Here is a 16,202-nt window from a genome sequence, read left to right on the forward strand (position 1 = left end):
GTAAGATGGGCAGCAGGAAAGTCATAGGGAAGAAGAGTGCCTGTCTAGGATATGACAGAATAATCACGAAGAGACGATAACAAAAGAAAATCATGGTCATCTCTTCCTTCTGTGGATGTGTCTGACGAAAGAGCCCCAGAAACCAGCTTTTCCCATCACCTATTTTTCCTGGCTGCGGGAAACCCAGTCATGTAAAATCTTCCTTTCCCGTAAGTTCTGACAAATACTGAGACTTGTGAAGGCAGCTCTCAGGACACAAACAGTACCTATAAGGAAGAGACAGGACAGAAAACAGTGAAGTACACTTTTTGTTTAATTCCATGCATTTGTTTGCTTTGATAGTCGCTCTTGTTCCCATCGCTGTACAATTGTTCAATACAAAGAGGGAGCCGGCATCAGAACCCACACAGGGAGCAGGGGAACTAACAGTACCAGAGACCTCAGAGGACACAGATGAGGGAGATCATTCTGAGACTTGACTACAAAAAAAGTTAATTTGCTCCAAATTGAAAGGAAGTCAAATTATTGCAATCAAGAATCAAAGTGGGTCGTCCCACTTCCAGACTCTGAGAAGTGGTCGCTCGAGGTAGTGAGCTACCCAGGCGATGCGGTCAATAAGGGACATCTTCCTATTAGCCTGCACCTTCTGGTGGGGTTCCCTCTGGCCTGCAACCATGGGAGGACCCTGTATGTCTGGTCACTGGGCAGCAGCCTGGGGCCAGGAGCCAGTGTGCCCCTGAGTGCTGTGAAGTGGCTCTAGAGAGTAGGCCTGGGATTTGGCCGGAAGTTTTCTTACAGTGGCCTTACCATCTGCTTGGGGGCTTGGCTCTGTGTGAAATCCTGCCAGCATGCCCTGGTTACGTGACAGTTAACAAAAGCCTTAACCTAACCCTTTTGGGGTTACCCTATTTCTCAGAACAGTGATTTCAGAGCTCCCCTCTTCTGCCACCTGTCCCTGAGAAGTGTTCCAGGCTCCACAGGGGTCCTCCACTTGGCAGTCTAGTTCATTCCAGTTTGAATAGGTGCTTGCAGTATTGGCTGTAACATGCAAACAAGCAGACTAATGTGATTCTTATGTGCTAGTCTGTGAGGCTGCTAACATTGGCGATGTGAGTATATTAGGACATTTATTCTATGAAATCAGCAATGAAGAAAACTCTTGCTGCCTAGAAAGGCACTAAATTCATACTGACAGTACAAGTCAAAGTCTTGAAAAGAATGTCACGTTGTTTTGGTACATCAGTCTCAGAGTCTAAGGAAGAAGCAAGTAACTGGGACTTGTATTAACTTTCTGTTTATAGAAGGTGGTGGAGGAACATGCTCATTTAACAATGAGATGATGTAAATGAAGAGACATTTTGGAATTCAATATACAATTGGAATCATACTCCAAAAGGGCAGTGGGTGGAGGCACGTGGCCTTTTTCCTGTCATTGGTGCTGCCCCCTGATAGCCGTAGGGTGGGATCTATAAGGAGTACACTGGTATATCCTGTCATTCTCCCATCAGGGCTAACTCAAGATCTCAAACCACCTTAGGAAATTAATTATGAGGTTAGAGCTGGGACAGCAAACAGATCTCCCCTTGCACACCAATTCCAATCAAGTGCTAATTATGGCTCCAAATGCTGTGTTGTGAGAGATTCTGAGGCCATGTCCAGGCTCAGTAGGAAAGAATATGGCGGTCAATAAATAACATGGTCTTGGGTATCGAGGGTGGAGATGGTAGATGGTGGTATGAGGTGGTATTTTGGTTTCTGGCTTGGTAGAAAAACAAAATACAACATAGCGCACTATACTGCAGAGCAGGGTAGGAATTCCTTGGAATTTGTAGAATTCAGTCACAGGAAGTTCAAGTAGAAACATTTTAAGGAAGGGGGGCAGATTGAGACAAAAGGGCATGGAAAAAAAGGGTAAATCTTTTGATCGATAAGAATGCATTCACACTGGAAAAACGTCAATGCTCCACAGTGGGAGAGGGCGTTTAAAATTGGGTTTGTACCAGGAAAACCCCAAACCATCAAATCTATTATTACTTAGGGTAAGAGGAAAATTTAGTACAATGAGGCCCTGAAGTGGAAGTCCAGTGTACTTATTAAATCCTACTAAAATACCCTTAATTCTAGAAGGATGGATTTGTTGATACTAAAGTTTTAAAATATGTGAACTTCAAGTTGGTCATACCAAACCATCATACAACACAGTTAACACCTTCACCTCCTTAGGTAGGTGCTCCCCACAATCTCGCCAACAGGTCCAAACTTTAGTGGTGGTAAGGTCTATTATAACTTCAAAGGAGGATGAAGGCTTCTCAGTCCCTCTGCCAAGCAATTTTAAGAGGAATTGTTATTCAGAGGACATGATCTAGAAATAGATAGGAATCAGAACCAAATGCTCATCTGCAAAACAAATAAAAACTCATTATCTTGCAGCCAGTCAAAGCCAGATGCTAAATGAATGTGGAATTCACTTCAAGGGGGTTAAACTTTTGATCAACAATGAAGCTTGAAATCATAGTCCTGTGAGTTCCTTAAAGCACTGCCACCCAGTTGTCAGACTGAAGAATTAGCTCTTAAATTCCCCGAGCTCTTCGTTCTACTCTTCACATGACTGTGGAGTTGTTCTCAAAGAAACACACACTAATTCAAAATTGTGCTGGTTATTTCAAGGCAGGCAGTGAAGGGTAGCCTGGGATACAGAAGGCATTTCTCTTTTAACCTAAAGACACTGTTCTCTGAAGCCTCTAGTCACTTCTACTAAAAAATAAGTAAAATGTTCAATGTGGAACTTTATTCAACTATTTTTTAAAAAATAAATTTATTTATTTATTTTTGGCTGCGTTGGGTCTTTGTTGCTGCGTGCGGGCTTTCTCTAGTTGCGGCAAGCGGGGACTACTCTTCGTTGTGGTGTGCGGGCTTCTCATTGCGGTGGCTTCTCTTGTTGTGGAGCTCAGGCTCTAGGCGTGCAGGCTTCAGTAGTTGTGGCTTATGGGCTCAGTAGTTGTGGCTCGCGGGCTCTAGAGCGCAGGCTCAGTAGTTGTGGCGCACGGGCTTAGTTGCTCCATGACATGTGGGATCTTCCCTGACCAGGGCTCAAACCTGTGTCCCCTGCATTGGCAGGCGGACTCTCAAGCACTGCACCACCAGGGAAGGCCTATTCAACTCTTGACAATAGAGTGAATGACTTGAAGATTCAATACTGTCTGCTATGCTAACTTGCTCATAACAGTCAATCCAGACAGGTATATGGCATTACCATGACAGACAGTCAAGATGGAAATTCAAAAAAGTTATCAAAATTATGAGGTATTGGGGTGGGTTTTCCAGGAAGACCATCACTGAAAGGGTTAAGACACGTTAAGCTTCATGTTCCTCTTTGGCCACGACAGGTGGGCAAGACCTGGACACGCTGAAGGGTCAGTGTTTTATGTTGGACAGAAAGAGGACACAGAGGGACTTCCCTGGCGGTCCAGTGGTTAAGACTTCACCTTCCAATGCAGGGGATGCGGGTTTGATCCCTGGTTGGGGACCTAAGATCCCACATACTTCGTGGCCAAAAAACCAAGACATAGAACAGAAGCAATATTTAACAAATTCAATAAAGGCTTTATAAATGGTCCACATCAAAAAAAATAAATAAATAAAGAGGACACAGAGTTGTAGCCTCTCTGTGTCAGAAGTAATGAACCAGAGAGATTCACAGTATGGTGTGGTCTGAAGTCAGAGGATGAAAAATATGGGCTTTCAAGGTACTTCTCCAGCTCTGTGACTAAGAGACTAAGCCTCATTCTAGAACTTCTCTTGTCTTGCTATGGGATGACATGACAGGCATTTTTTCGTCATGCCATCTCTTTATTTCCTTTTTATAGTCTCCCAACTAGGAGAAAAATGTCGGTTTTATGGGATTTATTAGGAAGGAGATTACAAACTATGCTGCCAGTTCTTGAAACTATCTACCCCACAGGCCCCATGCAGATTCCCTGTAGGCCTGTTCCTCTCAGGGCATTAAATAATTCTGTTTGTGCTTCTAATGTAGTCCCATGATTTTATTTCTTAAGAAACTCGAGAAAATGTACAGCTTTTGAACTCTTTGTCCACCACTCAGTCACCTGATGCCCACCTAGGAGCTTTTGCGATCAAGTCAAAATCACAACGTATCCACTGGACCTCAGGGCGGTACACGCATCCTCAGATGATTGTTGTTGTACACAGAAAATGAGGGAATACAGCTAAGACAAATACCAGGGAGCTCCCAAATGGCAGTTCCATTTTCATTCCTTCATAAAAATCCATCATAATTCATGGTTAGCAATAAACACAATCATTGTGCTACACCATAAACCACACTTTCTGATCGACAGAAAATGAGAAAGATAATTATAAAATAAAATAACAATGATAATAATACCATAACTTAAGATCTTTCATGTAGTCCAGCTACAGAATTTATACAAAATGGAATAATTTAATGAAACAATACTGCTCTCTGTATAAGTTAAATATTTTCCTTCAGCCTACCTAAGAGCTATAAATTACAGACACTAAATTTTAAATCAATGTCTCAACATAAAGTGTAAACAAATGGAGGGATCAAAATAAGCAAAAGGAACTGCTCTATATTCCCTCCTGCTTTTCCTTTTTGGCCGATGCAATCAGTGACACCCAGAGGAGGGTGATGTTTTCATTTGCACTGGAAATGGTTTAATACCTGTGTATGTCAGTCCTTCCTGAAGTCCAGTCCGATGCAATATCAGAGCGTCTAGCCACACTCTCCAGGTCTTGAGCTTCGAGGTTGTTTGGCATTAACGGATTTTGGAGACAGAGACAGGAACTAGGCCAACATCTGTTTTTATATAAAATTCTAGATAAAAATTTCCTTAAAGCCAAGGCACCATGAGGTACCTTGGGATGTTTCTCAGAGCCCATGACCCTAGAGACAGGAAGGACCTCATGCCTTGGACAATATTTTTCCAATCTCTGCTTAGCATCAGTTGTTCTTTCTACGAATTTCCAAATCCAATTATTCAAAACTACACTGATCCAAATACATGTTACAAGTAGCATTTAACAAAAATGCTATCGTGATAGGGGAGGGGTTGCCCTTTGCAAGTTGCTTATTTTGCCTTTATTCTGATAGTGGTAGCCAGTCACTACAGCTTCTGGGATAGAATGAGTTAACAAATAAAAACATGGGGGATGGTTTGGGATTGGATGTCGGGAAGACTGACACACCTCCTAGCTGTCTTCAAGGACTGTTCTGTTTAAATCAATAAAACTCTAGTAGACAAGCAACCTGGTTCCAGGGCGGGGTGATCCCATCTTCTGCACGTAGTTGAACTGAGACATTCTGAGAACGTCCTTTTACAAATTCCACATTTGCTTTTCCAACACTGTTGGACATTCTCTTTTTGTCTTCTTCTCTCCTCCTCAGGCTCTCCCTCCCCTGCCCCCTTTTTCCCTAAAAGAAGCGGCCAACAGGTGGAAAGGAAATAGGCCGCAGGAAACTGGCACTTGAGTCTGAAAAATCAACACATCGGTCAAGGTAATGCATTTGCCAAGGTAGTGACATTGACAGCATAAAAAGCAGAAAATTTTTCAAGGACAAGGTTGGACACTGTCTGTAAGTCTCACTACCAACGCTGCTCAGCATTTTAAAAATGAGATCAGCTTTGACACGCGCAGTTTTCTTTTTCCTCCTAGAGGAAGCACATGCCCTCAAAGGCCTTGGGTGCAAGTCTCTGGTCTCCAAAATTGTCTAGGTCTTTCCATCACCCATCTGGACAAGCTGGGTGAGTTTAATGTGGTCTGTTCACAGATTACCTGGAATTGCTTTTCTTTTGCTGTTTTTGTTTTCTAAAATGTTCAGTATGTCTTGCTCTGGCTCTTCTTCAGTCACTTATGGCCAGAGGAACTGGTCCCCTGTTCAAGCAGCAGTAATACCTCCTGGCTCCACAGATTCCCAAGGATGTTGCTCCTGAATTCCACTTCTGTTCTTCTTTCTTTCTCTCTCTCTCTCTTTTTTTTGCAAGAAATTATTGTCTTTCTCTCTATCATATATAGTTCACTCTTTACAGTACAAAGTGTTAAAATGTCAAACAAAAATAAATATCAGTGTTACAGTAGCTAGAATATTCAATAAAATAGATCCCTGCCATTCTTGATTGAAATGTTCAGTGAGACTTAATTTCATTTGGATATTTTTTTCCAGAGATTTGTGAAGTCTCATGTTCCTGTTATTGCAGCTCATGTCTAGGGGTGAGAAAGATGGGGCAGCTCTCTTCCCAGACAAAAAAGCAGGGAGAGAGTGGGAAGAGTCTGGGGGTGGGATGAATGTGAAATGCCAGTATAGTCATGAGATCTTCAGGGTAGGTATTCTTTCATTACCAAGTAGCAGAGCTGTAGTGTTTATTGGTCCTAACTGTGGCATCAGAACGCTCCCCATCTGAAGAGTCACAGTCCGATTCTTCAAACTGCATAGGATTCTGCAAAGTCAAGACAACATAAGACCTTAATTCCTTTCTGCAATCACTCAGTAAACGTATTTTGAGCGCCTCTCATGTGACAGGCGCTGTGCTGGGTTGTTCGCTAAGATAAAGGAGGTCAGGTCCTGTCCTTGTGGGGTTTACGGAGAAAGAAGACATATAAAGATGACGGTGGCAATTATGACGAAGGTGAGGACAGTGGTAACAGTGCCCCCAAAGCCCTACATATATTGTTCCAGGCACTGCTGTAAGTACTTTAACATCTGTTAATCCACTCAGTCCTCACAACAACCCTATGAAATAGAGGCTGTTATCATACCCATTTTATAGATAAGGGAATTGACCTACAGCGAGGTTAAGTGGCTTACCCAGCTCACACAGTGAGTTAGTGGAAAGGCTGAGATTTGCATCTAGGCAGTCAGATTTCAGGGTCTACACTTCCAACCACTATGCTATTGTGCCTCTCAGAAGGCAGTACAGTCTGTGAACTAAAGTGTTACATGTGCTCTGATAGCATGTAGGGGCTGGTGGGGACACACAGGAGGGAGGCTCACACCCTTAACCAGGTTGGGAGATGGGGTCGGAAGTGATGCTTGAGTGAAATCTTGGAATGAAGGGTTCCTCAGCAGTTCCGTGTTTGTGCTTCCTTTGGAAGAACTGCCCCCATTTTGGGGGGCTCTGTTATCTCTGTACTTCTACTGACTTCATGGAGGCAGTTGTTTTATCTTATATACTAGACGATGACTGTAAAGGCCCTAGGGACTTGAGCATATTCTAACCCAAAGAGCTCCAGGAAGGGAAGAGTGATGAGAGGAGAAGGGAGGAGAAGCCCCCACCTCATAGCCACGGTCCTCCGTACACAGCTTGCCCAGAGACATCTGCGTCTTCACACGGCGCACAGCACACTCCTTGTCAGACAGCCCGTCTGAATGCGAGGATATCTCAATGGGGATCTCTGGCGTCTGGGACAGCAGGTCATCTAGCTTCTCTGCCAGGCGGTCTTCAAGTTTATCCACTAACTCCTCAGGGCTGTTTGAGTGGTCACTGGTATTTCCTTCCTCTCCGTCAGATACAGAGAAATTCTCAGAGCTAAAGGTTGAATACGACTGGCAGCTGCTGATACAGCGATGGGGCCTAGAACCACAAAGAACCAGAGGAACTTAGTCCCGGGAACGGCTACTTTCCTTTTTTTTTTTTTGGCATGCCCCGGGATCTTAGTTCCCTGACCAGGGATCGAACCCACGCCCCCTGCAGTGGAAGCGTGGAATCTTAACCACTGGATCGCCAGGGAAGTCCTTACTTTCCTTTCCTTGTCTGTCAGTCACAGCCTTGGTGGGAGGTGATCTAGTTTTTTTTCCTGCCCCTGAGGGAGAGTCAAATCCCAAAAGGTGGAAACTGTTTAAAGCAACAGAGAGAGAAATCTGAGCTTTGTTTGTTTTATATGTTTATGTGGCTCCACACAACGCTCCAAAACTGATGGCTACCGCTGGTCTTTGAGAAAATCAGCTGGTCTAATGACACTGTGTACACCTGTGTGGTATGGAAATGTTCACATTGAGAGTATGCTTCTTATACACAGAGAATCAACCACCTAGGTTCTCAAGGGTGAAAGAGACTTTGGAGAGTCTCTGGTCTGACTCCTCTCCCAGAGCAGAAAACTGGAGGCAGAGAAGGGAAGTGACTTGTTCAAGGCCACACAGCAGAGCTGGGCTCGGGCCAGGTCTGCTCACGTGCCGCCATGTCCATCTCTACCTGCCTGGGCATGGTGGGTCATTTCTCATGGGGCAGAGTGGCCCGGAAGGCTGACCCCCAACAGAAATGTGCTTGGAAGGAACATTCACTCTGTGGCTGTGGGCGCTGCCCAGCCAGTTGCTGGCTCATTCCAGGTAACATCTGGGTTTAGCTCTGATGAGGCAAAGCTCCTGGGGTGGGGGGAGGGGATTTACAAAAGTTCCTCATTTCTTTTCCATTGTTTGCAAGAAGCCTAGTAAATAAGAATACTGTTAGCTTACGCTGACTTAACAAACAAAACAAATAAGAAAAAAGAAGACTGCCCTTTCCCTCTGTCATTGTCTGATCTTTCTGTATTTCTTAGTACAAAGGGATTTTGATGGCATATGATCTGAGTTTGGTTGATGGGCAGGCCAGGTGATGGGCTGGGGGCAGGGGTGGCATCAAGGACACATGAAAAGAGGCCAGATGGAGGAAGCCCATGTGGGAAACGGAAGTTAAAGTAGGATTCACACCTTCTCAAGGCTGGTAATCCAGGGGCTTCCCTGGTGGTGCAGTGGTTGAGAATCCGCCTGCCAATGCAGGGGACACGGGTTTGAGCCCTGGTCCGGGAAGATCCCATATGCCGCGGAGCAACTAAGCCCATGCACCACAACTACTGAGCCTGCGCGCCTAGAGCCTGTGTTCTGCAACAAGCCACTGCAATGAGAAGCCTGCGCACCGCAACTAGAGAAAGCCCACGTGCAGCAATGAAGATCCAACGAAGAGAGAAAGAGAGAAAGAAAGAAAGTCTGGTAATGCAGAAGGGAGACAGAGAGAAGAATGTTATAATATTAAAAGCAAAACCGTGAGGTAAAACCAAAATTTTGCATCATAGCAAGAAAGAAAGGTGGGAAGCCATCAGGTGGGCTGAATTAATGGTGGTCATAGGAACAAAAGCTGGAAGTAACATAATTGTGATGCCTGTAGAATGAGGTCAGAGGATGAAAAGACATTTTATTCGGGCTCAGTGTCCCTGCATAGGAGAAAATACAGCGTCCAAGGAAACAACAAGACAGCAATGGCAATGTGGTAGGAATAGCTCAGGGGATGAGAACAGATTTCAATTTTGTGTACAGCATAGGGACCCAGAGTACAATTTACCAAAGTACTAGAAGTCCCTTGGTTTTAGGAAATTCCTGTTTCTGGGTAGGTAGACAAACCTTCCTGGGGGATTCTTAATGGCTTCCTCTTCAAAAACAGATGCCTAGTAGCAGAAAAGGCCTCCTGGGAGGAAAACTACCTTCCATACTTCTACAAAAGGGCAGCTCTTAATTCTAGAAATGAGGGGTGTGGTCCTTCTTTAGTCCTATAAGCAAAGTTATTATTGCTGGCTAGGCAGGAAGCTATTTCTAAGGATGGGTTGAAGGAGGACTCGACTCATTTTATTATACTTAATTTGAGGTATAAAATCCAAGGCATGGAGAGTGCTGTGGATTTAATTGCATCCTCCCAAAATTCATATGTTGAAGCCTTACCTACAATGTGACTGAATCTGGAGAGAGGGTCTTTAAGAGGTAATTAAGGTTAAATGAGGTCATATGGGTGGGGCCCTAATCTGACAGGACTGTGGCCTTATAAGATGAAGATCTCTCTCTCTCTCCCCCACCATGTGAGCACACAGCAAGAAGGCTGCTGTCTGTAAGCCAGGAAGAGAGTTCTCACCAGGAACCTTGGACTTGGACTTCCCAGCCTCCAGAAGTGGGAGAGGTAAATTTCCATTGTTTAAGCCACCCAGTCTGTAGTATTTTGTTATGGCAGCCTGAGCAGACTAATATAGGGAGGTATACTAGAAATCAGTAAAATTACCCATAAAACAGCACAGCCATCTCTCATAAACTGCCCACTATATTGTCAATTATAACCTTGAATCCATATTTATTTTCCCCATCTTGCAGTTCCTATCTAGTGAATTTGGGTAAACTAGAATCTGCTCTGCATAGCCAGCTGCCAAAATGGGCAATGGTAGGTTCCAACTTCCCTATAAGCTGGCTGTTAGAAAGCGGCCTGTGATCGAACCAGAGGGCAAACTCAGGATTTTCCCTGATTACACTGAAGGCAATCACATTTGTTTATTGGTTTTACCTCTGTCTTCGTGGAAATTCAACTTCACTATCTACTTCTCCTTCTTCCTCTTCAGAGGAGTCATCTCCACTCTGAGGAGAACAAGGAGGGAAGAGTCTTATTTCTCTTTCTCTCTCTCTTACACACACACACACACACACACACACACGCACAGTCCCTGTAAAAGATTTAATTTTCATCAAAGGCATTGAGTGGTAGCTTGCTGTCATTTTTAAACATATATCTCTTCATTCATTTAGCAACTTTCCCTGGGTGTCCATGATGAAAGGCCCTGAACTTGAAGGGGGGAAACCGGAGAAGAGGTCTTGGATTTTGGGGTGGTCTCTTGTAACCATTGTCACTTGTGGTTCTAGGTTCTGATACAGAGACTCCAATAAGAGGTGATCTTTCAGTTCTTCAAAGCCCAACAACTACTTTTTTCCCCTTTTATGTACCAATCACCTTTTCACTAATATTATAGTTATCATGCTTACATCATCTCTACTACTAAGACATACATTATTTAGGGTCAGACCCCATCTCGTTGTACTGTATTCCTCCTCCACCATTAATACAACACTGCATACAAGGTAGGTGCTTAGCACACGACTGAGTCAGCATGTGGGCACAGATAAGAGAACTCTGGTTGGGACATCTGAGGCCTCATCATTGCTGGGGCTCTGTGGTTGATCTGGAAGGGTGGGTAAGTGTCCCATCTGAGAACATGATCTTCCCTGTGAGGGAAGATTCCATTTCCCTTCCAGGGCATAGGAACAGCCCCACTTCAGATCAGCTGTCATTAATGCATGGGATTACTACAATCCCTTGTGAGGTGGGTAAGTGGGTCCAAATAACTGTACCAAAAATTGAGGATAACTTACCTTTAAAGTCAGTTCTGACAGTCCATCACTTTTACCCATTTGTATTCTGATGTGCTTTTTTGAGTAGGAAAGACAGGGATGGAGTTATCCTGACTGTGGAGATGAACACGTCCCCCTAGAAGACCCCTGGGAGTGTATCTCAGCAGAGAGAAGTTGAGCTGCTCTGTGGGAGTGTGGTTTTAGTGAGGCCAGAAGTAGAAGGGGTGTGTTCCGTGGCCTGCAGACCCACAGATGCCTCAAAATGGCATCAGGATGGTTCAGAGATACACGTTACTTGGGAGGGGACAGGGGAATGGGGTGATTGCTAAAGGGTGCAGGGTTTCTTTTTGGGGTGATGGAAATATTCTAAAATTAGTTGTGGTGATGGCTGCACAACTTGAGAGAAAGAATTCAGTTATACACTTTAAATGGGAGAACTGTGTGGTATGTGAATTGTATCTCAATAAAGTTTTTACCAAAAAATTACGTTATTGGCTTTAGGGGTCAGAGGAGCAGAGACTGACTTAGGCCAAATCCACTGCACTACCTGAAACACAATTTATTTCTGGGAAACCTCAGTCAATAGCAGCACTGTATGTGGAGGAAGAAATATAGTTCTGAGACAGTGGCCTTCAGCTTCAACTTCTTTTCTAGTAAATGCCTAGTTGACCAAAACATACTCATTTACATTTTAGACATTTTCATTCCTTCAACTGAACTTCTGATGAACGATGATGATATGAAACAATAGTTAAAATTGAGTGGGTGTTTTCTCTGTGCTAAATACTTTTCATACATAGTGTTATTTTTAACACATTAGCAAGATGAGCTCACATTTTTGGAAGGTTGCTACCTGCCAGGTCCTGTTCTAAATGCTTTATGTGTATTAACTCATTTAATCTTCTCATCGACCAACGAGACAGAGTCCACTATTAGCCCCATTTCATAGATTAGAAACCGATGTTCATAAAGGTAATAAGTGGAAGAGCCTGGCTTTGAACTCAGGTCTGACTCCCAAGTTTGGGCTCTTACCCACAAGGTAGGAGAGGTAGCCCGCCTCCCAGCTAATAAACCACAGGCAGCCAGTGGGCGAGGAGGAGAGGAACAGGTTTCAGTGACTGAGAACCAGCTGGATCATGATGGTTATTAATTAAGGCGATACTGTGAAGAAAGCTAGTTCCATGGGGGATTAATAGATGTTATTTTAAAAAGGCAATATGGTCAAATAGGTGAGGGAAGTGCTGGATTAAACAAGGTTATTGCATGATTTCTCAAAGCCTAGGATTTGTTAATGTGAGCTTAGGAAGCTCCAAGAGGGGACAGAGAATACTGTTTCCCAAACATGTTTTAGAACGGGAGCCTTCCTTCTTGCTACATCCCTTAGGACTAGTCTAGAGTAGCAGATTCCAAACTATTTTGATGACACGTTGCTAACATATGGCTATTTTTCTATTGATAAATTATCTACATTTGAATCAGTCCCCTGACTCAGGAGTTTCCAAAGTGTATTCCTTAGTCCATCACTTAGGCAGTGTGGAAAGTATTAAAAGTAAATAAACTGCTATTTATGCTTTTGTTATCTCATCCTTTTACAAAATGCATATTTTTTATGTACGTTTTATACTGCATAGAATATGACAGGCTCTGACATTCCTTGAAGGCAGTGACACACACCGTGGCTGTCATCACACCTTACCTTCTGAAGGGGCCTTGTTTTTCGAGGTAGCGCTGGGGGGGTGATGTGATGAGAGGTGTTGAGGGATGATGCAGACCCACAGCCGCTGAATTCCTTTTCTTCCATTTTCTCAGAACCTTGGGCATTTTCCGAGAGGGGATTGTGTGCTGGTGGCTTGAAAAGGTTGGGGTTCCTCCCCACGGGCTCGGCAGAGGGGATGTCTAAGGACCCATGCTGTTCTGGCCTGTGCTGGAGGCAGGGGTCATAGGGGTCAGCCTGACAACAGCCCCAGGGGCCAGCCTGGCCCTTGTCGGGCTCAGAACTTTTCCAGCAATCTGCTGCCACGGCCGTGGAGATGAGGTCAGGGCTGGAGCCAGGCATCTGTCTTTGAGCATGGCTGCTGAGTGGGCTCCGCAGGGCCGCCGCGGGGCCAAAATACCTCAGGTTGTTGGCGCAGGTTGCAACGTCCTGTCCGTGCATATCGAGTCTGGGACGGTGACTCTGAGACGTGGCAGGAGGGGGTTGCTGGTGTTGCTGCTGCAGAGGACTATGGTGATGCGGAGAAGGGTATTCGGATTGAGCCTGGTGCAGGTAAGTGGGATGGGGTGAATTTTCCCGGGCTGGCTGGCTTTTTAAGATCGCCGCAAAGTCACTCTGGCTGCCTCGGCTACTCCCGCGGCGGTGGCGTGGTTTGCTCCGATATCGGCTCTTGCTGCTGGAGGTGGACATTTTAGGACTTCCGGACAAAGGGGATGCAGTGGGAGCCACTTCCACACTGGGGATACCTTCAGATCTCAACAGATCTGGCCTGGTAGAAAAGAACAAGTTTGGTTTTAAACACATGAAGACACATTCAAGTTTGGGGAAATGTATCCCAGGCCTTAAAATACACAAAATCTTTGAATCAGCAGTTACATACACAGGGATTTATCCAGTGGAGATAACGGATGTGCACAAAGATGTACGTTGGAAGATGTTATGTTAAAGCATTGTTTAAAATAGCAGAAAGCTAGAAACAACCTGATGTCCACTTACAGAGGATTCCCTTTATTCCTTCTGGATTTTATTCTGTACCTCACTAGCTGAGTACTCAATCTCCTTTAAATTCTAATTTTACCCTACAGGCTTCTTGACCTCTTCCTCATAGTATCAGCTCTCAGCTTGGTGCCAATATGCCAAGGCACAGGTATGGGTGTTTGCTTACAATCAGAAATCTGTCTGGTGATGGATCCCACAAGGGATCACAAAGGGCAGAGGTCGGGGACCAGAGAAGGAAACCTCAGTTAATTAGACAAGAGGCTAAATTCAGGGAGTTTCGTCTAGACATGGTCCCTTTGAGGGCTGCTACTAAGTCATATCCACCTTTGCATGTGGAGGACACTAGCAAGGAGTCTTGCTCACAATAGGTACTCAATAAATGTTTCAGGAAGGGGCCGAAGGGGGTGGCAGTAGACAGGGGGAATTAACAGAGAGCCCAGGAGGTTGCGTAGAGCCAGTAAGAGAAGGGCTCATGTGGAACGACCCTGGTATTCTACCATGTTCCTAAAGGGAGGAGCCCACTGGGCTAGTCACGTGGCTCACGTGCAGGAGGAACCCAGAGCCTGCAGGTAAACCTTACACACGCCAACACCAAGGCACACAGGCAACCAATAAATGATTTCTGAACTGAAGAACTGATTCAGGGCAGAGACTCTAGGATGCCAGGTAGTATCGCTACCTCCTTCCCCCCAAAGAGTAGCCCCACCCTTCTTTTGGACCAGACAGACACAAACTCTTTTTTTTTTTTTTTTTTTTAAAACGACAGAATCCTTTACTCAAATGAATTATGAGAAACCCAATATATAAAATAGATACAGTAAGAGAACAGATTAGTGGCTGCCAGAGGTGGGGGTGGGAATGGGGGTGGGCGATACAGGTGAAGGAGGTCAAAGGTACAAACTTCCAACTATGATATAAATAAGTCATGGGATGTAATGTACAGCATGGTAACTACAGTTAATAATACTGTATTGTATATTTGAAATTTGCTAAGAGAGTACATCTTAAAAGTTCTCGTCACAAGGAAAAAAAATTTGTAACTATGTGTGGTGATAGATGTTAACCAAACTTATTGTGGTGATCATTCTGTAATATACACATATGTTGAATCATTATGCTGTACACCTGAAATTAATATAATGTTATATGTCAATTATATCTTAAAAAACCCAAACCCAGATATAGTAGAACAGCTGAAGAGAGGAGGGAGAGCAGAAGCCCCTCCCCGTGGGGCTCCCCCTCCTTGTCCTCTTTACCCCCGCAGTGGCCTCAGAGACACCTCTGTTCAGGCCCTAGGGGGTCCCAGACCTTGTAAGGAAACCACAGATGCAGTCCTGCCTTCATCCTATGTGGTGAAGAACCCAAAATCCAGCCAAAGTGGCTCCTGGTCTCACAGCTCAGTATTATTAGAATCCAGACAAGAAGTCTCTCCTACTTGACAGTCTGGCTTGTTGGACAGACAGAATACAGCTTGAAGGTGTGTACAAATCACTTGGGAGCTTGTTGAAATGACTGCATGGGTCTGGGATGGGGCCTAAGAGCCTGCATTTAGCAGCCACGCTCTCAGATGATGCTGAACTAAGGACTACCTTTTGAAGAGCCTCGCAGGAAATCAGTAGGCATCAGGCAATAGGAGATGGGTTTTCTTCTCTTTCAGGAGAAGTTCAGTTAAAGGCTTGTCTTCGCACAGAAGTTCCAGGTATAACTGGTTTATGATGAGGCGGGTAGGGTACTGTGCTGCTGTCAGCATCTTCCTGTCTCGGATTCACAGCTTTGCGGTCAGCTGGCCAACTTGTGGCACAGAAGGCATCTGGATCGAGGAGGTCCTGGGGCTTTTTATTGAGGAAAGAGAGCCCTCCAAGGCCCAGTTAGGGCATCTATCAATACTTACACAGTACTGGCTATGGCGGGATCTAAAAGAAAGCTATGGTGAAAGTGCCACTAAGTCAAGTAAAGGCTGTGTTTATTGAACCTGGCCGTGCAAAAATCCAAGAATAACGCTGAGACAGCACTTCACAGTTGACAAAGCAATTTACAATATATAAAACACAAGTTTCCTGCCATTACAATATCCATTTTACAGATGAGGGCACTGAGGGATCAGAGAGGTTAGCTGGCTTGTGTCTCTCACAAAGCTAGTAAATGGCAAAACTCACAACTTGAAGCCAAGTTTTTGGACACCAAGCAATAGTTCTTCCTCCATTCCAAGCTTCTCCATATTATGAAGTATTTAGGTTATCTTATTAGACTATACTCACTTCTGATGGGCTTGGTGGATCCATCACTGAACTCCTGACTCTCTTTTCAGTCCCTAAC

At 44.5% G+C, this 16,202-nt stretch overlaps 1 protein-coding gene across 2 annotated transcripts in view; it reads right to left on the reverse strand.

The window, feature by feature from the left end:
- Positions 1-326: 326 nt before the first annotated feature.
- MAP3K13 (mitogen-activated protein kinase kinase kinase 13) overlaps positions 327-16,202 on the reverse strand; it is a 177,590-nt gene continuing 161,714 nt past the window's right edge. For both annotated transcript variants that reach the window (XM_082625819.1, XM_082625818.1), the window contains exons 11-14: positions 12,870-13,656; positions 10,335-10,405; positions 7,316-7,613; positions 327-6,479 (exon numbers count right to left, since the gene is read on the reverse strand). In XM_082625819.1, the coding sequence (XP_082481945.1) occupies positions 6,378-6,479; positions 7,316-7,613; positions 10,335-10,405; positions 12,870-13,656 (1,258 nt within the window). In that variant the 3' untranslated portion in view covers positions 327-6,377. The remainder of the gene's footprint in view (positions 6,480-7,315; positions 7,614-10,334; positions 10,406-12,869; positions 13,657-16,202) is intronic.

The sequence above is a fragment of the Mesoplodon mirus genome (genome assembly GCF_964341445.2).
Source record: "Mesoplodon mirus genome assembly, chromosome: 6".
Lineage (NCBI taxonomy): Eukaryota > Metazoa > Chordata > Mammalia > Artiodactyla > Ziphiidae > Mesoplodon > Mesoplodon mirus.